The sequence below is a fragment of the Bombina bombina genome, chromosome 7 (genome assembly GCF_027579735.1).
Source record: "Bombina bombina isolate aBomBom1 chromosome 7, aBomBom1.pri, whole genome shotgun sequence".
In the NCBI taxonomy this organism is placed as follows: Eukaryota; Metazoa; Chordata; class Amphibia; order Anura; family Bombinatoridae; genus Bombina; species Bombina bombina.
The window spans coordinates 112,569,311-112,596,056 of NC_069505.1; the positions used below are offsets into that span (position 1 = coordinate 112,569,311).

The 26,746-nt window shown below is 39.1% G+C and overlaps 1 protein-coding gene across 1 annotated transcript in view; it reads left to right on the top strand.

The window, feature by feature from the left end:
• CSRP3 (cysteine and glycine rich protein 3) overlaps nucleotides 1–26,746 on the top strand; it is a 99,153-nt gene that overhangs the window by 40,725 nt on the left and 31,682 nt on the right. Inside the window, exons 3-4 of the mRNA XM_053688891.1 lie at nucleotides 561–729; nucleotides 9,592–9,724. Of these exons, the coding sequence (XP_053544866.1) occupies nucleotides 561–729; nucleotides 9,592–9,724 (302 nt within the window). The remainder of the gene's footprint in view (nucleotides 1–560; nucleotides 730–9,591; nucleotides 9,725–26,746) is intronic.

Genomic DNA, 26,746 nt, shown 5'->3' on the forward strand with positions numbered 1-26,746 from the left:
ACCAGTACTGAAACAGTTATCAGTAGAGGTAATAGTAAATTGAGAGTATATCGTCGATCTGAAAAGGGAGGTAGGAGATGAATCTCTACGACCGATAACAGAGAACCTATGAAATAGACCCCCGTTAGGGAAATCATTGTATTCAATAAGTGATACTCCCTTCACGTCCCTCTGACATTCGCTGTACTTTGAGAGGAATCGGGCTTCAACAATGCTGAGAAGCGCATATCAACGTAGAAATCTTAGCACAAACTTACTTCACCACCTCCATAGGAGGCAAAGTTTGTAAAACTGAATTGTGGGTGTGGTGAGGGGTGTATTTATAGGCATTTTGAGGTTTGGGAAATTTTGCCCCTCCTGGTAGGATTGTATATCCCATACGTCACTAGCTCATGGACTCTTGCCAATTACATGAAAGAAATGTAACCATGGGTGTCCATTCTCAGGCCCACAGGCAACCATTCAGCCCTTAATTGGTTTTAATTTGCTTTCTTTAACCACAATGTTTTTACACTTTATTTTGTAGGAGTTGACCCCTGTGTATTTGCTTTTGTTTGCAGTGGTCTGCAGGAAAGCTCTAGACAGTACAACTGTAGCGGCTCATGAGTCTGAGATCTACTGCAAATCCTGCTATGGAAGGAAGTACGGCCCTAAAGGATACGGCTATGGGCAAGGTGCTGGGTGCCTAAGCACGGATACAGGAGAGCGGTTTGGTATTGAAGTGCCCCCGTAAGTCTTATTTACAATCCAGTTTAATAAATTATCACGCAGCATTACTAGAACATACAAGGTTATTGGTATATGAGACTGGAATAAAAATGAAAAAAATGATACAGACATTCTGATTAAGCTGAAAAAAAAACATAATTTATGCTTACCAGATAAATTCCTTTCCTTCCTGGCAGGGAGAGTCCACGACTTCATTCCTTACTGTTGGGAAATACAACCCCTGGCCACCAGGAGGAGGCAAAGACACCCCAGCCAAAGGCTTAAATTTCCCTCTCACTTCCCCTATCCCCCAGTCATTCTGCCAAGGGAACAAGGAAAAGTAGGAGAAACATCAGGATATAAAATGTGCCTAAAAAAATAATATAAAAAGGGAGCCGCCCATCAAAAAAATAAATTACGGGCAGGGTCGTGGACTCTCCCTGCCAGGAAGGAAAGGAATTTATCTTGTAAGCATAAATTATGTTTTCCTTCCATAAGGCAGGGAGAATCCACAACTTCATTCCTTACTGTTGGGAAAACTCTACCCAAGCTCCAGAGGACACTGAATGAATAATGGGAGGGAACAGAAAAAAGAGGCGAACCCTATTCTGAAGGCACCACAGCCTGCAAAACTTTTCTCCCGAAAGCTGCTTCACCTCAGTGAGCTCCGACAGAGTGTCGCACCAGTAGGTAGCTACTCCAGCAACCGCAGCTTTTAGGCAAATGGAACAAAATTGAGCAGGCGGGCAAACTACAGCCTCCTCACAATATAAGCAGGAATTATTAATCAGTTCAGAAGGAGCGGAACCTTCTAATGTAGTGAGAAACAACAATTACTGGCACTACATATAATAATAAATGGTAGGGAGAGGACAATAAGTCCTGGTGCTGCCCCAATAATATCCAATAGATTACCACACAAGAGACAGGCCTAGATTTGGAGTTTGGCGGTAGCCGTGAAAACCAGCGTTAGAGGCTCCTAACGCTGGTTTTAGGCTACCGCCGGTCTAACGCTCACTTTCCAGCCGCGACTTTTCCATACCGCAGATCCCCTTACGTCAATTGCGTATCCTATCTTTTCAATGGGATCTTTCTAACTCTGGTATTTAGAGTCGTGTCTGAAGTGAGCGTTAGAAATCTAACGACAAAACTCCAGCCGCAGAAAAAAGTCAGTAGTTAAGAGCTTTCTGGGCTAACGCCGGTTTATAAAGCTCTTAACTACTGTGCTCTAAAGTACACTAACACCCATAAACTACCTATGTACCCCTAAACCCAGGTCCCCCCACATCGCCGACACTCGATTAAATTTTTTTAACCCCTAATCTGCCGACCGCCACCTACATTATACTTATGTACCCCTAATCTGCTGCCCCTAACACCGCCGACCCCTGTATTATATTTATTAACCCCTAACCTGCCCCCCACAACGTCGCCGCCAGCTACCTACAATAATTATCCCCTAATCTGCCGACCGCAAAGAGCCGCCACCGACATTATAGCTATGTACCCCTAATCTGCTGCCCCTAACACCGCCGACCCCTATATTATATTTATTAACCCCTAATCTGACCCCCTCAACGTCGCCTCCACCTGCCTACACTTATTAACCCCTAATCTGCCGAGCGGACCGCACCGCTACTATAATAAAGTTATTAACCCCTAATCCGCTTCACTAACCCTATAATAAATAGTATTAACCCCTAATCTGCCCTCCCTAACATCGCCGACACCTAACTTCAATTATTAACCCCTAATCTGCCGACTGGAGCTCACCGCTATTCTAATAAATGTATTAACCCCTAAAGCTAAGTCTAACCCTAACACTAACACCCCCCTAAATTAAATATAATTTTAATCTAACGAAATTAATTAACTCTTATTAAATAAATTATTCCTATTTAAAGCTAAATACTTACCTGTAAAATAAATCCTAATATAGCTACAATATAAATTATAATTATATTATAGCTATTTTAGGATTTATATTTATTTTACAGGCAACTTTGTATTTATTTTAACCAGGTACAATAGCTATTAAATAGTTAAGAACTATTTAATAGCTAAAATAGTTAAAATAATTACAAATTTACCTGTAAAATAAATCCTAACCTAAGTTACAATTAAACCTAACACTACACTATCAATAAATTAATTAAATAAAATACCTATAATTATCTACAATTAAACCTAACACTACACTATCAATAAATAAATTAAATACAATTCCTACAAATAAATACAATGAAATAAACTAACTAAAGTACAAAAAATAAAAAAGAACTAAGTTACAAAAAATAAAAAAATATTTACAAACATTAGAAATATATTACAACAATTTTAAACTAATTACACCTACTCTAAGCCCCCTAATAAAATAACAAAGCCCCCCAAAATAAAAAAATGCCCTACCCTATTCTAAATTACTAAAGTTCAAAGCTCTTTTACCTTACCAGCCCTGAACAGGGCCCTTTGCGGGGCATGCCCCAAGAAGTTCAGCTCTTTTGCCTGTAAAAAAAAAACATACAATACCCCCCCCAACATTACAACCCACCACCCACATACCCCTAATCTAACCCAAACCCCCCTTAAATAAACCTAACACTAAGCCCCTGAATATCTCCCTACCTTGAGTCGTCTTCACCCAGCCGAGCCAAATTCTTCATCCAAGCGGAGCAAGAAGAGGTCCTCCATCCGGTAGAAGTCTTCATCCAAGCGGGGCAGAAGAGGTCTTCCATCCGATTGAAGTCTTCATCCAAGAGGCATCTTCTATCGTCATCCATCCGGAGCGGAGCGGCAGCATCCTGAAGACCTCCGACGTGGAACATCCATCCTGGCCGACGACTGAACGACGAATGACGGTTCCTTTAAATGACGTCATCCAAGATGGCGTCCCTCGAATTCCGATTGGCTGATAGGATTCTATCAGCCAATCGGAATTAAGGTAGGAATATTCTGATTGGCTGATGGAATCAGCCAATAAGAATCAAGTTCAATCCGATTGGCTGATCCAATCAGCCAATCAGATTGAGCTCGCATTCTATTGGCTGTTCCGATCAGCCAATCAGAATATTCCTACTTTAATTCCGATTGGCTGATTAGAAATATATTTCTAATGTTTGTAAATATTTTTTTATTTTTTGTAACTTAGTTCTTTTTTATTTTTTGTACTTTAGTTAGTTTATTTCATTGTATTTATTTGTAGGAATTGTATTTAATTTATTTATTTATAGTGTAGTGTTAGGTTTAATTGTAACTTAGGTTAGGATTTATTTTACAGGTAAATTTGTAATTATTTTAACTATTTTAGCTATTAAATAGTTCTTAACTATTTAATAGCTATTGTACCTGGTTAAAATAAATACAAAGTTGCCTGTAAAATAAATATAAATCCTAAAATAGCTATAATATAATTATAATTTATATTGTAGCTATATTAGGATTTATTTTACAGGTAAGTATTTAGCTTTAAATAGGAATAATTTATTTAATAAGAGTTAATTAATTTCGTTAGATTAAAATTATATTTAATTTAGGGGGGTGTTAGTGTTAGGGTTAGACTTAGCTTTAGGGGTTAATACATTTATTAGAATAGCGGTGAGCTCCAGTCGGCAGATTAGGGGTTAATGTTTGAAGTTAGGTGTCGGCGATGTTAGGGAGGGCAGATTAGGGGTTAATACTATTTATTATAGGGTTAGTGAGGCGGATTAGGGGTTAATAACTTTATAATAATAGCGGTGCGGTCCGCTCGGCAGATTAGGGGTTAATAAGTGTAGGCAGGTGGAGGCGACGTTGTGGGGGGCAGATTAGGGGTTAATAAATATAATATAGGGGTCGGCGGTGTTAGGGGCAGCAGATTAGGGGTACATAGGGATAATGTAAGTAGCGGCGGTTTACGGAGCGGCAGATTAGGGGTTAATAATAATATGCAGGGGTCAGCGATAGCGGGAGCGGCAGATTAGGGGTTAATAAGTGTAAGGTTAGGGGTGTTTAGACTCGGGGTACATGTTAGAGTGTTAGGTGCAGACGTAGGAAGTGTTTCCCCATAGGAAACAACGGGGCTGCGTTAGGAGCTGAACGCGGCTTTTTTGCAGGTGTTAGGTTTTTTTTCAGCTCAAACAGCCCCATTATTTCCTATGGGGGAATCGTGCACGAGCACGTTTTTGAGGCTGGCCGCGTCCGTAAGCAACTCTGGTATCGAGAGTTGAAGTTGCGTTAAATATGCTCTACGCTCCTTTTTTGGAGCCTAACGCAGCCATTCTGTGAACTCTCAATACCAGAGTTATTTTAAAGGTGCGGACAGAAAAAAGCCAGCGTTAGCTACGCGGGTCGTTACCGACAAAACTCTAAATCTAGCCGAAAGAAAATAAGGGCTGTTAGCACTCATCCTACCTAATCAAAGTAAAACATTAAGTTTAATTAAGTCAAACATTAAAATCAGAGTCACCTCTGTACTCGCATCAAACAAAACACACACACTCCTTGAACCCCAGGTGACAGGAGTGGTGACACGATACTAACAAACAGTGTAGTGTAATAACAAACACGTTTCAGCCTGGATATGGCCTTTTTCAATGTTATATGTTGGCTAGTGTTACATAAAATGAACAAGCAGAAGCTATGTACCGGACCGTTTAAATACCTCTCCTCTAATCTAATCAGCCTATACAAAATGGTATTGCCTTTCACACCTTCTTTTTCATCCAATCGTATGCTGACATTCAGTAAAGAAATAAACAGTACCGATTTGATACCGAAGGTTATGGGCGTGTATTATTAACGCCGATATTGACCAATAAAAGTTTCTGGTGCATTTCCCCATACACGCCTCTACTTGATAATACTAGGATTTGGACGTGTGGGGGCATATCATAACGTAAGCCGCTATTCTGATAGGTCAAAAATTGGTAATCACATTGTACGGCTGTCAGACAGTGTTAGGATTATTCCCACAACCAAACACTGCCTGTGATCATAAGTGGGGTATATAGTAAACGAAATCCATAATTGGAAAGACCCCTAATACCGCACTGAATCGTGCAGTCAAAACCGGAGACTTGTAAAAGGAATAAATTCACTTGCCTTTAAGGAAATGCTGTCATATAATGTCTGGTGTCCTCAAATCGTACATCACAATGCACTACATACAAACATGATTAAAATCACACTCTATTTATTCGCAAGACTTCTTACAGAGACCATATAATTCTATAAGCTTAGGGGTAAAAAAGAATAATAATTGTTCTAAAACACTAACGACCAAGTCCTGCCTCTAAAAACTGGGGAAGGTTGTCATACGGTATTGATTATCAGAACTTCCCATGCAATGTCATATACCTATGTTGAATAAGAGGTCCTAGAGTTGTGTCAGGGACTGTGATTTCTGACGTTACCTTTTATAAAGCCTAAGCTGATAAAAACATGGTCAAAGAGGATAAAACCATCTTTCTTATACAAAAATACCTTGTGCTACTCACACACGCATTAACCTCTCCTACTATCATATCGGTTTAAGGTCAATACTTAGTACAGCATAGGTTCAAGGTGCCATTAATGTATATTTACTTACACATATAATGTCTGATTTCTTAAAGACTATTAAAATAATAGAGTGGTTACTTCTTAGATAATCTATGTTAAGAGTGCTGATGTCTTTCAGTGAATAATCCATATTAACTGGAAAATTAAAGGTACACCCAGTAATTATTATGTTCATTCATCCCGTTAGGCATAACAGAATTTAAATTAAAAATCCATTTTGTTTCCATCTTAAGCAGTCTCTACATTCTAATGTAGTATCAGAGTCCTCCATAGCTTTGTATATACCCACAGAAGGACAAGCAAAAATAAACGCTTTTATTTAAAAAATGGCACCTTAATACTCCCAATGGCTTGGGCACTAACCACCTCCTAGACCCAGAGAGCTAACAGTGAAAACTCTCTCCTCAGGAGTGATGTCTGCAGCAGGATCTTAGGAAATAAAAGCGACCGCACCTGGTCACGTGGTACGTAAAACAGGACTTCCCCTGCTATGAAAAAGGGCGCCAAGCTATAATGAGTTCAAATAAAACACACAGCCTATGAGCCTAAAAAACTCTCACATTAAGCAGATATAAATCCCCAAATTGTTCAAATAATCTCCCTGAAGGAGATATTAACCCTTGATCCTATTGAGGTATAAAGGAGCCACACTGTGACCCTGTATAGCGTTTTACAATGTATATATAAAAAAAGGGTCTTACCTTCCAGGATCCATGCTGTGGAACAGGCACACAGCCTCTCAAGAGTGACAGTCTTGCAGCAGCGCTTCTGACATGGACTTGAGTGTGTAACAGCAAGCAGTGAAACTCGTCAATACTGATTGCTCAGGAGCTGTTAGTGACAGTCTGGATGGGTTCGCAGAAAAACTTTCCCTGCATCTCCAGACTCCAACTTTCATCAATACTCTCACTGAGAGGCTGACATGATTACTTAAAACTCCAGTCCTTTCTCGAAGGAAAACATACCCATACAGGACTATCCAAATCTTCTGACACTTCTCTGTCACCTCCAATAGTGACGAAAGGCAAAGAATGACTGGGGGATAGGGGAAGTGGGAGGGGATATTTAAGCCTTTGGCTGGGGTGTCTTTGCCTCCTCCTGGTGGCCAGGTGTTATATTTCCCAACAGTAAGGAATGAAGTCATGGACTCTCCCTGCCTTATAGAAGGAAAAAGTTATTTGTCGACTAGGTTTAAACTTTATCTTCATTTTAACTATTAGCAAGCACACTCCCAATCTATTCCTTACAAAATAAGAAGCAATTATTGGACCTTCAAAAATTGTGACAAGATTTTGGTGCAATTTTCACAAATTAACAAAGTTTTGCTAAGAAAATAGTTGTTTTAAATTCTTTTAAAAATGTTTTCTTTGTGTACAAATCTTTTGCAATAAATTGATTAATTTCTGCTATATATATATATAAATTTATATATAGACACACACATATATTTATGCTGGGCTTTTCTTATGGGGTACTCACTGGCACCACCTCTGCCATCTAATAACAGGTAATATTTGTAATCATCACGTACACTAAATATAAGTTTTTACAAGAGGGGGCTGGAAAATACATCAACCCTTGTAAATAACTTTGTCTATTTGCTTTTTCACAAAGCTACTGAGCAAAATATATCAATCAATAATCAATCAGTACCATCACTTTTTTATATAATAAAAGCACAGTATATATATATATATATATATATATATATATACACACATACATAGACACACACACACACATACATAGACACACACACACACACACCTGGGCTGCCTGAGAGAGCTGCATCGTTTTGCAAAGCAATGTATTACAGCAGGGGTGCCCACACTTTTTTATGTTAGGATCTACTTTTCAAATGACCAGCTCAACGAGATCTACCCACTAAAAATGGGCCGGGCTCCTAAGCTTACATTCCTGCTTTTCAAATAAAGATACCAGGAGAATAAAGAAAAGTTGATAATAGGAGTACATTATAAAGTTGTTTAAAATTGCATGTTCTATATCGGAATAATGAAATAAAATAAAATGTGTGTTTCATATCTATTTAAGGTTGCATGATTTAGCAACACATGGATGTGCAAAAGCATAAAGATACAACAGATTAATCCTGATGACAAAAGTAGCACTGACTTTAATTTGGGTTAACAGGAGCAACCCCTTGTGCCATGTTACAAAACACTGCATTCAAATTACTGCCACTGATCCCCTTTACTTTGCGCCACAAGCTTGGCCTGATATGACCCAGTGAGGATAACACAAATAAATTTCAATAGACCATTTCTTACCAGGTCAATTTGCCAGACGTCAATCAGACTTGTTCCTTTAGCATAGCACAGTAGCGTCCGCCTTTACTTTTTCTATCTATTGACGCTTACCCTCCTAACTATACTATACAGCCATATCCATTGGGGAGATCCATTGTGTTGTCGTTAAAAAATCATCAACATTGATTGGTTGAAATCGATGTCCCTCACTTTTCGTGTCCGACCATTAGACTGTTTAATGACCTGCCCCTTCACACACTACGGTAGATAAAGCGGTATCTCTAGCAACCATACTCTACTGATGCCCCAGTGTTGAGATTGTGTAACTTGACCATATCATTCTGATCACATCGGCCGCGATCTACCAGCAACGCCTTCGGGATCTACTGGTAGATCCAGATCTACCTATTGGGCACCCCTGTATTACAGGCTTTCCTGGCAACAAAGAAGTTAACAAATGGCTTTATATCAGCTGTTGTTTCCTGGCTTAATATATTTTTTATAGTTACAATTGATCAGCAGGGCCGGACTGGCCTACCAGGATACCAAGAGATTTCCCGGTGGGCTGCAAAGCTACAATTTAAAGGGGTGATTAAGGGATGCAAATGGGTTGTAGGGTTGCTATATAACATCAATCTGACATTTTTATTTAATACAAAGTAATATAATTTAATTCTGAAAAAAATTCTAGGGAAGGAGTATCCCAGTAATTACCTTTGAGAAAAATGGGGCATGTGCATTCTACTGACTCAACAGAAAATAGGGCTGGTCTTCATCTTTTTATTCCCAGTCCGGCCCTGCTGATCAGTGGCAGATCTGGGGGTTGCTAAGTGTTCTTAAAGGTGTGACCCCTTATTTGAGACCACATATAAGTTCTGTACAGTTTTTTAGCCTACATTACAGTTTTCTTGAATGGTGTTGCTGTCTGTTAGAAACAAACTTTAACAAATTACAGGTGAAAAAATCAGTTTAAACCAATATACAGTGTAATACTGAACGGTCAACTAAGTGGGAATTGCTATATATCATATCCTCTGCTATGTCAATAAATTAAAATGTAGATTGTGCGTTTTCACAGATCCCAGCCTGCTCGTGCTTCTCCCACAACTACACATTCTTCCAAGTTTGCACAGAAAATTGGAGCTACAGAGAAATGTCCCAGATGTGGAAAATCGGTGTATGCTGCCGAAAAAGTGATGGGCGGTGGATTGGTAAGCTGTGATGATAACCTTTTCTTTTTTCTAGCAGAGGATGAGGATCATAATGTACAATGTTTCGTCTATAAAACTAATACAGTGAAATGCCAGCACATAGCACTAACTTCTTTGTAAATCCTTTTTTATTGCATTATACAAGTAAAAGTGGCATAATTACCTATAAGCTAAATCACAAGAAATATCACCTGAACATCTCTATATAAAAAAGGAAGATATTTTACCTCAAAATTTCCTCAGCTCACCAGAGTAAGTGCTCTGTGATCCAGTGCTACTTTTTTACTGTCATCTGCATGGGGAAAAAACAACAGCCAACACTTTGCTTTACTATGATCTCTCGGAAATTCACTGCAATTTTGCGAGATTTCATAGTAAATAAAGTGACTGTCAACAAATTAAAAGTGACAGTAAAATCCTAATTAGACAGTCATGATTTAGAGGCCTATTTATCATATGTCTGTCGGACCTGATCCAATACGCTCTCCGTATTTAGCATTGCACCAGCAGCTCACAAGAGCTGCTGGTGCAACGCCGCCCCCTGCAGACTTGCTGCCAATCAGCCGCCAGCAGGGGGGTGTCAATCAACCCGATCGTACTCGATCGGGTTGAATTCCGGCGATATACAATCCTACCAGGAGGGGCAAAGTTTCCCAAACCTCAAAATGCCTATAAATACACCCCTCACCACACCCACAATTCAGTTTTACAAACTTTGCCTCCTATGGAGGTGGTGAAGTAAGTTTGCGCTTCTCATCTTTTTTGAAGCCCGATTCCTCTCAGAGTACAGTGAATGTCAGAGGGATGTGATGGGAGTATCCCCTATTGAATGCAATGGTTTTCCTCACGGGGATCTATTTCATAGGTTCTCTGTTATCAGTCGTAGAGATTCATCTCCTACCTCCCTTTTCAGATCGACGATATACTCTCATATTCCCCTACCTCTACTTATAACCATTTCAGTACTGGTTTGGCTATCTGCTATATGTGGATGGGTGTCTTTTGGTAAGTATGTTTTCATTACTTAAGACACACTCTGGTTTGGCACTTTATGTATTTATATAAAGATCTAAATATATGTATTGTACTTATATTTTCCATGATTCAGGTTTTCAGTATATTTCCTTTTTGCAGACTGTCAGTTTCATATCTGGAAAATGGTTTTTTATGAAAATGTATTACTTACCTGGGGTATAGTCTCTTTTTCAAAATGACTGTCTTTTAAATTCGCGGGCAGAATTAGGCTCGCGAGGGCGCAAAATGCCAAAGTTTATTGTGTCATTCTTGGTGCGAGATTTTTTGGCGCGGTTACGTTCGTTGATGCAAATTTGTCATTTCCGGCGTCTTAGTTGACGCCAAGTCCTTCACAAGGTTGCGTCATCTATGACGCAAGTGTGTCGTTTTTCGGACGTTTTTGCCGCCAAAAAATATTTTTCTGTTTGTTGTGCGTCATTCTTGGCACCAAATATTTTCATTATTTAAGACCCCATTTCTATTTGCCTCTTGCCTTTTTTCTATGTCAGAGGGCTATGCTGTTTGCATTTTTTCCCATTCCTGAAACTGCCATATAAGGAAATTGATAATTTTGCTTTATATGTTGTTTTTTTCTCTTACATTTGCAAGATTTCTCAATCTGATCCTGTCTCAGAATTCACTGTTGGATCCCTGCTGACTGATAACAGTTCTACCAATGCTAAGTGCATTTGTTGTAAACTTGTGGAGGTTATATCTCCAGCTGTGGTTTGTAATAGTTGTCATGATAAACTTTTACATGCAGAAAATGTATCCATCAGTAGTAGTTCATTACCTGTTGTTGTTCAACATCTAATGCACAAGATATACCTGTAAATTTAAAATAATTTATTTCTGATTCTATTCAGAAGGCTTTGTCTGCCATTCTGCCTTCTAATAAACCTAAAAGGTCTTTTAAAACTTCTCATAGAGTTGATCAAATTTCAAATGACCGGCAACATACTGATTTATCCTTCTCTGATGAGGATCTATCTGATTCAGAAGATCCTGCCTCAGATATTAACACTGACAAATCCTCTTATTTATTTAAAATGGAGTATATTCGTTCTTTATTAAAGGAAGTGTTGATTACATTAGATATGGAGGAAACTAGTCCTCTTGATATTAAAACTAGGAAACGTTTAAATTCTGTTTATATAAACCTCCTGTGGTTATTCCAGAGGTTTTTCCAGTTCCTGGTGCTATTTCTGATTTCTAAAGAATGGAATAGGACTGGTACTTCTTTTATTCCTTCAAGGTTTACAATTTTTTATCCTTTGCCAGCAGTTAGATTGGAGTTTTGGGAAAAGATCCCCAAAGTTGATGGGGCTATCTCTACTCTTGCTAAACGTACTACTATTCCTATGGTAGATAGTACTTCTTTTAAAGATCCTTTAGATAGGAAACTTGAATCTTATCTAAAGAAGGCTTATTTATATTCAGGTCATCTTCTTAGGCCTGCAATTTCTTTGGCTGATGTTGCAGCTGCTTCAACTTTTTGGTTGGAAACTTTAGCGCAAGTATCGGATAATGATTTGTCTAGCATTGTTAAGTTGATTCAACATGCTAATAATTTCATTTGTGATGCCATTTTTGATATCATCAAAATTGATGTTAGATATATGTCTTTAGCTAGTTTAGCTAGAAGAGCTTTGTGGCTTAAATCTTGGAATGATGATATGACTTCTAAGTCCAGATTGCTATCCCTTTCTTTCCAAGGTAATAAATTATTTGGTTCTCAGTTGGATTCAATAATTTTAACTGTCACGGGGGGGAAGGGAGTTTTTTGCCTCAGGATAAAAAACCTAAGGGTAAATCTAAAGCTTCTAACAGTTTTCGTTCTTTTCGACATAATAAGGAACATAAATCTAATCCTTCCCCAAAGGAATCTATTTCCAATTGGAAGCCTTCCTCAAATTGGAATAAATCCAAGCCATTTAAGAGATCAAAGCCAGCCCCCAAGTCTGCATGAAGGTGCGGCCCTCATTCCAGCTCAGCTGGTAGGGGCAGATTAAATTTTTTCAAGGATGTTTGGATCAATTAGGTCCAAAATCATTGGATTCAGAGTATTGTCTCTCAGGGGTACAGAATAGGATTCAGAGTAAGACCCCCTGTGAGAAGATTTTTTCTCTCACGCATTAAAGCGAACCCAGTAAAGGTTCAGGCTTTCCTGAAGTGTGTTTCAGACCTGGAGTTATCAGGGGTAATCATGCCAGTTCCATTTCAGGAACAGGGTCTGGGGTTTTATTCAAATCTATTCATTGTCCAAAGAAAGAAAATTAATTCAGACCAGTTCTGGATCTAAAGATTTTGAATCAATATGTAAGAGTACCAACTTTCAAAATGGTGACTATAAGGACTATTCTGCCTTTTATTCAGCAAGGGCATTATATGTCCACAATAGACTTACAGGATGCATAACTTCATATTCCGATTCATCCAGATAACTATCAGTTCCTGAGATTCTCTTTTCTAGACAAGCATTACAAATTTTTTGCTCTTCCTTTTGGCCTAGCAACAGCTCCAAGAATCTTTTCAAAGGTTCTCGGTGCCCTACTCTCTGTAATCAGAGAACTGGGTATTGCGGTGTTTCCTTTTTTGGACGATATCTTGGTACTCGCTCAGTCTTTACGTTTTTCAGAATCTCACACGAATCAACTAGTGTTGTTTCTTTGAAGACATGGTTGGAGGATCAATTTACCAAAAAGTTCTTGGATTTCTCAGACAAGGGTAACCTTTTTAGGTTTCCAGATAGATTCAGTGTTCATGACTCTGTCTCTAACAGAACCTTCAGTCTCAGTCATTCCCTTCATTAGCTATGTGCATGGAAGTTTTAGGTCTCATGACTGCAGCATTGGACGCGATCCCCTTTGCTCATTTTCATATGAGACCTCTCCAGCTTTGTATGCTGAACCAATGCTGCAGGGATTATACAAGGATATCACAATTAATATCCTTAAATCCCAATGTTCGACTTTCTCTGACTTGGTGGTTAGATCACCATTGTATAATTCTAGGGGCCTCTTTCGTTCGTCCAACCTGGACTGTGATCACTACACATGTGAGTCTTTCAGGTTGGGGAGCTGTTTGGGGATCTCTGACAGCATAAGGGGTTTGGAAATCTCAAGAGGCAAGACTACTAATCAATATTTTGGAACTCCGTGCAATTCTCAGGGCTCTTCAGTTTTGTCCTCTGTTGAAGAGAGAACCATTCATTTGTTTTCAGACAGACAATATCACAACTGTGGCATATGTCAATCATCAGGGTGGGACTCACAGTCCTCAAGCTATGAAAAAAGCATCCCGGATACTTGTTTGGGCGGAATCCAGCTCCTGTCTAATTTCTGCGGTTCATATCCCAGGTATAGACAATTGGGAAGCGGATTATCTCAGTCGTCAGAAGTCGTCAGAGAATGGTCTCTCCACCCAGATGTGTTTTCTCAAATTGTTCAGATGTGGGGGCTTCCAGAAATAGATCTGATGGCATCTCATCTAAACCAAAAACTTTCCAGGTACCTGTCCAGGGATCCTCAGGCGGAAACAGTGGATGCGTTGACACTTCCTTGGTGTTATCAACCTGGTTATATTTTCCCGCCTCAAGTTCTTCTTCCAAGAGTGATCTCCAAAATCATCATGGAGCAATCGTTTGTGCTGCTGGTGGCTCCAGCATGGTCTCACAGGTTTTGGTTTGCGGATCTTGTTCGGGTGTCCAGTTGCCAACCTTGACCACTTCCAATAAGGCCATACCTACTATCTCAAAGTCCGTTTTTCCATCAGGATCTCAAATCATTAAATTTGAAGGTATGGAAATTGAACGCTTAGTGCTTAGTCATAGCGGTTTCTCTGACTCAGTGATTAATACTATGTCACAGACTCGTAAATCTGTTTCTAGAAAGATTTATTATCGAGTTTGGAAGTCTTACATTTTATGGTGTTCTTCTCATAAATTTTCTTGGCATTCTTTTAGAATTCCTAGAATTTTACAGTTTCTTCAGGATGGTTTGGATAAAGGTTTGTCTGCAAGTTCCTTGAAAGGACAAATCTCTGCTCTTTCCGTTTTATTCCACAGAAAAATTGCTAAACTTCCTGATATTCACTGTTTTGTACAGGCTTTAGTTCGTATCAAGCCTGTCATTGAATCAATCTCTCCTCCTTGGAGTCTTAATTTGGTTTTGAAGACTTTACAGGCTCCTCCATTTGAGCCTATGCATTCTTTGGACATTAAACTACTTTCTTGGAAATTGTTGTTCCTTTTGGCCATCTCTTCTGCTAGAAGAGTTTCTGAATTATCTGCTCTCTCTTGTGAATCTCCTTTTCTGATTTTTCATCAGGATAAGGCAGTTTTGCAGACTTCATTTAAATTCTTACCTAAGGTTGTGAATTCTAACAACATTAATAGAGAAATTGTTGTCCCTTCTTTGTGTCCTAATCCTAAGAATTCTTTGGAGAGATCTTTACATTCTTTGGATGTGGTGAAAGCTCTGAAATATTATGTTGAAGCTACTAAAGATTTCAGGAAGACTTCTAGTCTCTTTGTTATCTTTTCTGATTCCAGGAAAGGTCAGAAGGCTTCTACCGTTTCTTTGGCATCATGGTTAAAGCTTTTGATTCAACAAGCTTATTTGAAGTCGTGTAAAGCCCCGCCTTAGAGAATTACAGCTCATTCTACTAGATCAGTTTCCACTTCTTGGGCTTTTAAGAATTAAACTTCAGTTTATCCGATTTGCAAAGCAGCAACTTGGTCTTCTTTGCATACTTTTACTAAATTCTACCATTTTGATGTATTTGCTTCTTGGGAAGCAGTTTTTGGTAGGAAAGTTCTTCAGGCAGCTGTTTTAGTTTGATTCTTCTGCTTATGATTTAAGTTTTTATTATTATTTTTTTAGAATAAACTTATATTTGGGTTGTGGATTAATTTTTTTCAGCGAAATGGCTGTTTTTTTATTTTGTCCCTCCCTCTCTAGTGACTCTTGCGTGGAGTTCCACATCTTGGGTATTACTATCCCATACGTCACTAGCTCATGGACTCTTGCCAATTACATGAAAGAAAACATAATTTATGTAAGAACTTACCTGATAAATTAATTTCTTTCATATTGGCAAGAGTCCATGAGGCCCACCCTTTTTATGGTGGTTATGATTTTTTTGTATAAAGCACAATTATTTCCAAATTCCTTTGTTGATGCTTTTTACTCCTTTCTTTTTCACCCCACTTCTTGGCTATTCGTTAAACTGAATTGTGGGTGTGGTGAGGGGTGTATTTATAGGCATTTTGAGGTTTGGGAAACTTTGCCCCTCCTGGTAGGAATATATATCCCATATGTCACTAGCTCATGGACTCTTGCCAATATGAAAGAAATGAATTTATCAGGTAAGTTCTTACATAAATTATGTTTTCTGCTGTTTCGGGGCATCAAGCTCCATTCAGAGCTTGATAGATAGGCCCCTTAGACAGAGCATACAGTTTTAAACAACTTTTCAATTTACTTCTATTATTTAATTTGCTTCCTTCTTTTGTTATCCTTTGCTGAAAGGTTTATCTAGGTACGTTCAGGAGCAGCAAAGAACCTAGGTTCTAGCTGCTTATTGGTGGCTGCATATAAATATATACATACCGATTGTCATTGGCTCACCCATGTGTTCGGTTAGAAACCAGTAGTGCATTGCTGATTCTTCAACAAATGATACCAAGAGAATGAGGCAAATTTCATAATAGAAGTAAACTGGAAAGTTGTTTAAAATTGTATGTTCTACCTAAATCATGAAAGAACAATTTTGGGTTTCATGTCCCTTTAAAGAACAAGTAGCATCTTTGTGGTACAAACTTAAATACTATAGAAAGACAACCAGGATTGAATTAGTGAGAGAAAAAAACAAAAATATTAAAACTCTACTTTTAACATAAACACTCTAGAAGCATGAAAGTAAAAAAAAACAATGATTAAAAAAAGATAAATGTGCATATATACGTGTCTGTAGTCACGGAGTGAATAAAACTGTATGAAATTCCAATTTTTTTTTTAACAGGGTCAATCCACAAAAAATAAACAGTATGGGTACGATTTACCAAACCCCGTATCGGCCCCAATGTAACTGTTTCCGCACGAGCCTTCAGGCGTATACTGCTGTCGGCATTTTGCGATGCAGGGCTAAAGCGAATCATGTCTGCCCAGGGTATGATAAATCTACCCCTATATCCACACAGAGGAAATACATATAAACAAATAAACCCATTGTGGTACATAGATTGAAATTCAAAAGGTCCCTAGGTTTTCATGAGTTCCCAAAAGTCTAGACCACTAGTTTTCAAACTTGTCCTCAGGCCTCTCTAATAGGCCACATTTTGAGGATATCTGTACTGGAGCACAGGTGAAACAATCAGATAATTAGTAACCATGGTTATTTTACCTGCTCTCAACCAAGGTAATTCTGAAAACCTGGTCTGTTGGGGAGACTTGAGAATAGGTTTGAAAACAAGTGGTCTAGGACAATTAGTTTGGCTTAACCTATTTTTTAAATATACAAAATACCACAATTATTTATATATATATATATATATATATATATATATATATATATATATATATATATATATATATATATATAAAAAAAAACAGAATTTATGTTTACCTGATAAATTACTTTCTCCAACGGTGTGTCCGGTCCACGGCGTCATCCTTACTTGTGGGATATTCTCCTCCCCAACAGGAAATGGCAAAGAGCCCAGCAAAGCTGGTCACATGATCCCTCCTAGGCTCCGCCTTCCCCAGTCATTCGACCGACGTAAAGGAGGAATATATGCATAGGAGAAATCATATGATACCGTGGTGACTGTAGTTAGAGAAATTAAATCATCAGACCTGATTAAAAAACCAGGGCGGGCCGTGGACCGGACACACCGTTGGAGAAAGTAATTTATCAGGTAAACATAAATTCTGTTTTCTCCAACATAGGTGTGTCCGGTCCACGGCGTCATCCTTACTTGTGGGAACCAATACCAAAGCTTTAGGACACGGATGATGGGAGGGAGCAAATCAGGTCACCTAGATGGAAGGCACCACGGTTTGCAAAACCTTTCTCCCAAAAATAGCCTCAGAAGAAGCAAAAGTATCAAATTTGTAAAATTTGGTAAAAGTGTGCAGTGAAGACCAAGTCGCTGCCTTACATATCTGATCAACAGAAGCCTCGTTCTTGAAGGCCCATGTGGAAGCCACAGCCCTAGTGGAATGAGCTGTGATTCTTTCAGGAGGCTGCCGTCCGGCAGTCTCATAAGCCAATCTGATGATGCTTTTAAGCCAAAAAGAGAGAGAGGTAGAAGTTGCTTTTTGACCTCTCCTTTTACCAGAATAAACAAAAAACAAGGAAGATGTTTGTCTGAAATCCTTTGTAGCCTCTAAATAGAATTTTAGAGCACGAACTACATCCAAATTGTGCAACAAACGTTCCTTCTTTGAAACTGGATTCGGACACAAAGAAGGCACAACTATCTCCTGGTTAATATTTTTGTTAGAAACAACTTTCGGAAGAAAACCAGGTTTAGTACGCAAAACCACCTTATCTGCATGGAACACCAGATAAGGAGGAGAACACTGCAGAGCAGATAACTCTGAAACTCTTCTAGCAGAAGAAATTGCAACCAAAAACAAAACTTTCCAAGATAATAACTTAATATCTACGGAATGTAAGGGTTCAAACGGAACCCCTTGAAGAACTGAAAGAACTAAATTGAGACTCCAAGGAGGAGTCAAAGGTTTGTAAACAGGCTTGATTCTAACCAGAGCCTGAACAAAAGCCTGAACATCTGGCACAGCCGCCAGCTTCTTGTGAAGTAAAACAGATAAAGCAGAAATCTGTCCCTTCAAAGAACTTGCAGATAATCCTTTCTCCAAACCCTCTTGTAGAAAGGATAGAATCTTAGGAATTTTTACCCTGTTCCATGGGAATCCTTTCGATTCGCACCAACAGATATATTTCTTCCATACTTTATGGTAAATTTTCCTAGTTACAGGCTTTCTAGCCTGAATAAGAGTATCAATGACAGAATCTGAGAACCCACGCTTTGATAAAATCAAGCGTTCAATCTCCAAGCAGTCAGTTGGAGTGATGCCAGATTCGGATGTTCGAACGGACCTTGAACAAGAAGGTCCCGTCTCAAAGGTAGCTTCCATGGTGGAGCCGATGACATATTCACCAGGTCTGCATACCAAGTTCTGCGTGGCCACGCAGGAGCTATCAAGATCACCGAAGCCCTCTCTTGATTGATCCTGGCTACCAGCCTGGGAATGAGAGGAAACGGTGGGAACACATAAGCTAGGTTGAAGGTCCAGGGCGCTACTAGTGCATCTACTAGAGTCGCCTTGGGATCCCTGGATCTGGACCCGTAGCAAGGAACCTTGAAGTTCTGACGAGACGCCATCAGATCCATGTCTGGAATGCCCCATAATTGAGTTATTTGGGCAAAGATTTCCGGATGGAGTTCCCACTCCCCCGGATGAAATGTCTGACGACTCAGAAAATCCGCTTCCCAATTTTCCACTCCTGGGATGTGGATTGCAGACAAGTGGCAGGAGTGAAGCTCCGCCCATTGAATTACTTTGGTCACTTCTTCCATCGCCAGGGAACTCCTTGTTCCCCCCTGATGGTTGATATATGCAACAGTCGTCATGTTGTCTGATTGAAACCTTACGAATTTGGCCTTTGCTAGTTGAGGCCAAGCCTTGAGAGCATTGAATATCGCTCTCAGTTCCAGAATGTTTATCGGAAGAAGAGATTCTTCCCGAGACCATAGACCCTGAGCCTTCAGGTGTTTCCAGACCGCGCCCCAGCCCACCAGGCTGGCGTCGGTCGTTACAATGACCCACTCTGGTCTTCTGAAGCTAATCCCTTGGGACAGGTTGTCCAGGGTCAGCCACCAACGGAGTGAATCTCTGGTCCTCTGATCTACTTGGATCGTCGGGGACAAATCTGTATAATCCCCATTCCACTGTCTGAGCATGCACAGTTGTAATGGTCTTAGATGAATTCGCGCAAAAGGAACTATGTCCATTGCCGCAAACATCAAACCTATTACTTCCATGCACTGCGCTATGGAAGGAAGAAGAACAGAATGAAGTACTTGACAAGAGCTTAGAAGTTTTGATTTTCTGGCTTCTGTCAGAAAAATCTTCATTTCCAAGGAGTCTATTATTGTTCCCAAGAAGGGAACTCTTGTTGACGGGAATAGAGAACTTTTTTCTACGTTCACTTTCCACCCGTGAGATCTGAGAAAGGCTAGGACAATGTCCGTATGAGCCTTTGCTTGTGGTAGAGACGATGCTTGAATCAGTATGTCGTCCAAGTAGGGTACTACTGCAATGCCCCTTGGCCTTAGCACCGCTAGAAGGGACCCTAGTACCTTTGTGAAAATTCTTGGAGCAGTGGCTAGTCCGAATGGAAGTGCCACAAACTGGTAATGCTTGTCCAGAAAGGCGAATCTTAGGAACCGATGATGTTCCTTGTGGATAGGAATATGTAGATACGCATCCTTTAAATCCACCGTGGTCATGAATTGACCTTCCTGGATGGTAGGAAGAATTGTCCGAATGGTTTCCATCTTGAACGATGGGACCTTGAGAAATTTGTTTAGGATCTTGAGATCCAAAATTGGCCTGAATGTTCCCTCTTTTTTGGGAACTATGAACAGATTGGAGTAAAACCCCATCCCTTGTTCTCCTAATGGAACAGGATGAATCACTCCCATTTTTAACAGGTCTTCTACACAATGTAAGAATGCCTGTCTTTTTATTTGGTCTGAAGACAATTGAGACCTGTGGAACCTTCCCCTTGGGGGTGGTTCCTTGAATTCCAGGAGATAACCTTGAGAAACTATTTCTAGCGCCCAAGGATCCTGAACATCTCTTGCCCAAGCCTGAGCGAAGAGAGAGAGTCTGCCCCCCACCAGATCCGGTCCCGGATCGGGGGCCAGCATCTCATGCTGTCTTGGTAGCGGTAGCGGGCTTCTTGGCCTGCTTACCTTTGTTCCAGCCTTGCATCGGTCTCCAGGCTGGCTTGGTTTGAGAAGAATTACCCTCTTGCTTAGAGGATGTAGAATTTGAGGCTGGTCCGTTTCTGCGAAAGGGACGAAAATTTGTTTTATTTTTAGCCTTAAAAGACCTATCCTGAGGAAGGGCGTGGCCCTTTCCCCCAGTGATGTCAGAAATAATCTCTTTCAAGTCAGGGCCAAACAGCGTTTTCCCCTTGAAAGGGATGTAAAGCAATCTGTTCTTGGAGGACACATCCGCTGACCAAGACTTCAGCCAAAGCGCTCTGCGCGCCACAATAGCAAAACCTGAATTTTTCGCCGCTAATCTAGCTAATTGCAAAGTGGCGTCTAAGGTAAAAGAGTTAGCCAACTTAAGTGCTTGAACTCTGTCCATAACCTCCTCATAAGAGGATGCTTGATTGAGCGACTTTTCTAGTTCCTCGAACCAGAAACACGCTGCTGTAGTGACAGGAACAATGCATGAAATTGGTTGTAGAAGGTAACCTTGCTGAACAAACATCTTTTTAAGCAAACCCTCTAATTTTTTATCCATAGGATCTTTGAAAGCACAACTATCTTCTATAGGGATAGTGGTGCGTTTGTTTAGAGTAGAAACCGCCCCCTCGACCTTGGGGACTGTCTGCCATAAGTCCTTCCTGGGGTCGACCATAGGAAATAATTTCTTAAATATAGGGGGAGGGACAAAAGGTATGCCGGGCCTTTCCCATTCTTTATTTACAATGTCCGCCACCCGCTTGGGTATAGGAAAAGCTTCGGGGGGCACCGGGACCTCTAGGAACCTGTCCATCTTACATAATTTCTCTGGAATGACCAAATTGTCACAATCATCCAGAGTAGATAACACCTCCTTAAGCAGAGCGCGGAGATGTTCCAATTTAAATTTAAATGTAATAACGTCAGGTTCAGCTTGCTGAGAAATTTTTCCTGAATCTGAAATTTCTCCCTCAGACAAAACCTCCCTAGCCCCTTCAGACTGGTGTAAGGGCATGTCAGAACCATTATCATCAGCGTCCTCATGCTCTTCAGTATCTAAAACAGAGCAGTCTCGCTTTCGCTGATAAGTGGGCATTTTGGCTAAAATGTTTTTAATAGAATTATCCATTACAGCCGTTAATTGTTGCATAGTAAGGAGGATTGGCGCACTAGATTCACTAGGGACCTCCTGAGTGGGCAAGACTGGTGTAGACATAGAAGGAGATGATGCAGTACCATGCTTACTCCCCTCACTTAAGGAATCATTTTGGGCAACATTATTATCAATGGCATCATTGTCCCTACTTTGTTTGTCACATTCATCACATATATTTAAATGGAGAGGAACCTTGGCTTCCGAACATACAGAACATCGTCTATCTGATAGTTCAGACATGTTAATAGGCATAAACTTGATAACAAAGCACAAAAAACGTTTTAAAATAAAACCGTTACTGTCTCTTTAAATTTTAAACTGAACACACTTTTTTACTGAATATACGCAAAAGTATGAAGGAAATGTTCAAAATTCACCAAAATTTCACCACAGTGTCATAAAGCCTTAAAAGTATTGCACGCCAAATTTGAAAGCTTTAACTCTTAAAATAACGGAACCGGAGCCGTTTTTACATGTAACCCCTATACAGTCCCTGGTATCTGCTTTGCTGAGACCCAACCAAGCCCAGAGGGGAATACGATACCAAATGACGCCTTCAATAAGCTTTTTCAGTGGATCTGAGCTCCTCACACATGCATCTGCATGCCTTGCTTCTCAAAAACAACTGCGCATTAGTGGCGCGAAAATGAGGCTCTGCCTATGACTAGAAAAGGCCCCCAGTGAAAAAGGTGTCCAATACAGTGCCTGCCGTTTTTTTAATAAAATTCCCAAGATTAAAATAACTCTCCAAAGTTATAAACCATTAAATATGCTTATAAAGTAATCGTTTTGGCCCAGAAAAATGTCTACCAGTCTTTTAAAGCCCTTGTGAAGCCCTTTTATTCTTATATTGAAAATTAAGAAAATGGCTTACCGGATCCCATAGGGAAAATGACAGCTTCCAGCATTACCAAGTCTTGTTAGAAATGTGTCATACCTCAAGCAGCCAAAGTCTGCTCACTGTTTCCCCCAACTGAAGTTAATTCCTCTCAACAGTCCTGTGTGGAAACAGCCATCGATTTTAGTAACGGTTGCTAAAATCATTTTCCTCTTACAAACAGAAATCTTCATCTCTTTTCTGTTTCAGAGTAAATAGTACATACCAGCACTATTTTAAAATAACAAACTCTTGATAGAAGAATAAAAACTACATTTAAACACCAAAAAACTCTGAGCCATCTCCGTGGAGATGTTGCCTGTGCAACGGCAAAGAAAATGACTGGGGAAGGCGGAGCCTAGGAGGGATCATGTGACCAGCTTTGCTGGGCTCTTTGCCATTTCCTGTTGGGGAGGAGAATATCCCACAAGTAAGGATGACGCCGTGGACCGGACACACCTATGTTGGAGAAAAAGGTCTTATGGCATAGTCTTCCTCCATTAATGCCAAAGCAGATACTTAAGAGAAATAGGAGGATATGGGGAAGCGCTCCAAAAGAGCTGACTGTCTTCTTATGTTGTTTTATATATATATATATATATATATATATATATATATATATATATATATATATATATATATATATATATATAAAGTACTGTGGATAATATCCAAAATACAAACTATGTTGCAAAATAGAATACTAATTGTAATAAAGTGTTAAATGTCACGTGAAAGTTAGCTATAGGTGATTTCAATACTGGGTATAGATTGAGGGCTATAAGCCTATATTATACAAACTGGGCAAATATAAAGAATCTAAACAACAACTAATTAAAAACAAATAACATTTATTCCATATCATAACAAGTATATAATTATATCATTGGTAATAATGAAAGATGCCAGCATCTATGAGTAAAAAGTAAAAATGTATAAAAATGAACTAAGTTCACAAAAAATCTTTTGAAGAAGACCAAAAATAAAAGATGCAGTAAAGTGAGTGAGCCACTCGTTAATATACAAAGTGCTCTGTGAACCTGTGTGGCTCTGTAAGCTCTCTAGTGAGCAAATCTACGCATTTCGGCAGTCCCCTACCTTTATCAACATCTTGATAAAGGCAGGGGACTGCCGAAACGTGTAGATTTGCTCACTCCAGAACTTTGATTTGTTCATTTCTGACATATATCATGAGAGGTTCAGTAAGAGCAAAACAGGGGCATAAAAAAAACATTTTGTATCACTAACGAGTGTTAATTGCCACAACCTGTGCAAGTGCTCCAGCTGACTCACTTTCATTCCAGCACACAGAGCTTACAGAGCCACACAGGTTCACAGAGCACTTTGTATATTAACGAGTGGCTTTATAATTCCTGTTGTGGTGCTCTTTAAAATACCTTTACTTGAGAACATCACCAAGGTTGCATGAAAAATTCTGTGAAGATTACACTCTTATCCTGAGTAAAATTGCAAACAACGGTAATAAAACCACAGGGACAACGTTTCATAGAAACAACGGCAACAAAGTTAACAGATATATCGTTTCATAGAAACATTCACAGAAGAATCTGTTAATACCAACCTCAGGACGGATTAAAGGTCAGGTGACTGGGATTCATTTGCAAAACAGACTTCACCCAGCGTTTTCACCTGTTAAAGGACTTGGAGATTGTTTTTGTACTGACGAAAAACAATCCAGAGAAAAACCCAGTGTTCACACACACACACACACACACATGGGTAAAGGTACTGTTTTTAGCCACACTTGCTGGAGTATTAATAAGCCAGACGTACAACATAATAAATATTTCAGCATAGAAACCTTCTCAGCACCAAACTGTGTTTAAGATAATACACGGATCACAGTTTTTGGTATATTGTATCAAGCAACGGCACTTTACTGCATCTTATATTTTTGGCCTTTTTCAAAAGATTTTTTGTGAACATAGTTCATTTTTATACATTTTTACTTTTTACTCATAGATGCCGGCATCTTTCATTATTACCAATGATATAATTATATACTTGTTATGATACGGAATAAATGTTATTTGTTTTTAATTAGTTGTTTTTAGATTCTTTATATTTGCCCAGTTTGTATAATATAGGCCTATAGCCCTCAATCTATACCCAGTATTGAAGTCACCTATAGCTAGCTTTCATATGAAATTTAACACTTTATTACAATTAGTATTCTATTTTGCAACATAGTTTGTATTTTGGGTATTATGCACAGTATTTTATATATATATATATATATATATATATATATATATATATATATATATATATATATATATACAGGGTCGGCTCTAAGGGGGTGCATTGGGGGCAATGCCCCCCCAAAAAGAATGCTGTGCCCCCCAGGGCAAAAGAAGTGATTTTTTTTTTAAAAAAAAAATATATATATTTTTTTTACATTTTAAAAGTGACGGAACGTCCAGGGTCCCAAATGTCGCATCAACCATTTGCAGCCACTGGACCCTGGAGATCCGCCACTGGAGGGCCCAGCTAATCTCTTTACTCTCCTCTATTTACAACCAGATAACAAATAAAGTTGCATTTCCCTGCTGGTGCTTTCACAGTTAACCTAGGGCTTGCAATGCCCCTCCTCCTGCTACCCCTTACTACAGAGCTGAAGTGAGATGATGACATCATCAGACCTCTGCAGGAAGTGCTGGGAGAAACTAATAGTCAGTGAGAGGGAAGGCAGAAGTAATTTTGTGAAAACACAGCCGTATAACCAATGTGTGTGTGAGAGTAGTATGCCTTCCCTATTGTGCTTTATATCCTGGCAGCCACAGATAAAGAAGCAAATTGGGAATTCCTTGGTTTCCCCACTGCAGGTCACACAAAACAAGTGTGCATTGTGCCTTCTTTATCTGCAGTGATCAGTGTTAAATGTAAGCCAGATTATAGGTGCTCAAATACACACACTTCAAATGTAGCTGTGGGACAATGAGTGAAATAGCCTTATGTTTATTATTTACATGTTTCAAAACATCTCCTATTTGTCCCCAAGGTTGTTTTATTATATATATATATACACACACACATACACACAATACACGCACTGTGTGTATATATATATATATATTGTTTGTGTGTATATATATATATATATATATATATATATATATATATGTGTGTGTATATACATATATACCGTGTGTATATGTGTCCACTGGCTGTGTCATATGTGGGAGACATTCCTGAGATATGACAAATGTAACCCCTGCACTGCCATAAATCTGGTAAATGTAACTGCTGCGGCACTGCCAGACATCTTATAAATGTAACCCCTATACTCCTTGAGATATGACACATGTAACCGCTGCACTTCCAGAAATATAAACTCCTGCACAGCCAGAGATCTGATAAATGTAACCCCTGGACTGCCACAGTAGGTCTGCTCTTATTTTGACTCTCATACATGCTTTTTAAATGCGTGCCCCCTCGTGAAAAAAAAATGCCCCCCCATTTCATTCGTTCTGGAGCCGACCCTGTATATATATATATATATATATATATATATATATATATATATATATATATATATATATAAAACAACATAAGAAGACAGTCAGCTCTATTTCTCTTTTTAGATTGTGTCTTACATTTTTTGGAGATTTGTGTGTAGACATTTTGGGGTTTTAGCATTACACTGTCACTAAGTAAGGCACTCACACCATTCAATTCACATAGTCAAAGCAGATACTTAGTCTAACAAAATTGAAAATAGCCAAAATTAAATCAAAATTATAATAATCTTTGGGTAAATCTGCGCTTCAGATTCAATGTAATTCATTAATAAGAAGCCACACTATAATATTTTGGTATATTTCATGCCACCATTTCACTGCCAAATGTGATCAAATAAAAAAAATTGTTCACTTTTTCACAAACTTTAGGTTTCTTACTGAAATTATTTACAAACAGTTTGTGCAATTATGGCACAAATGG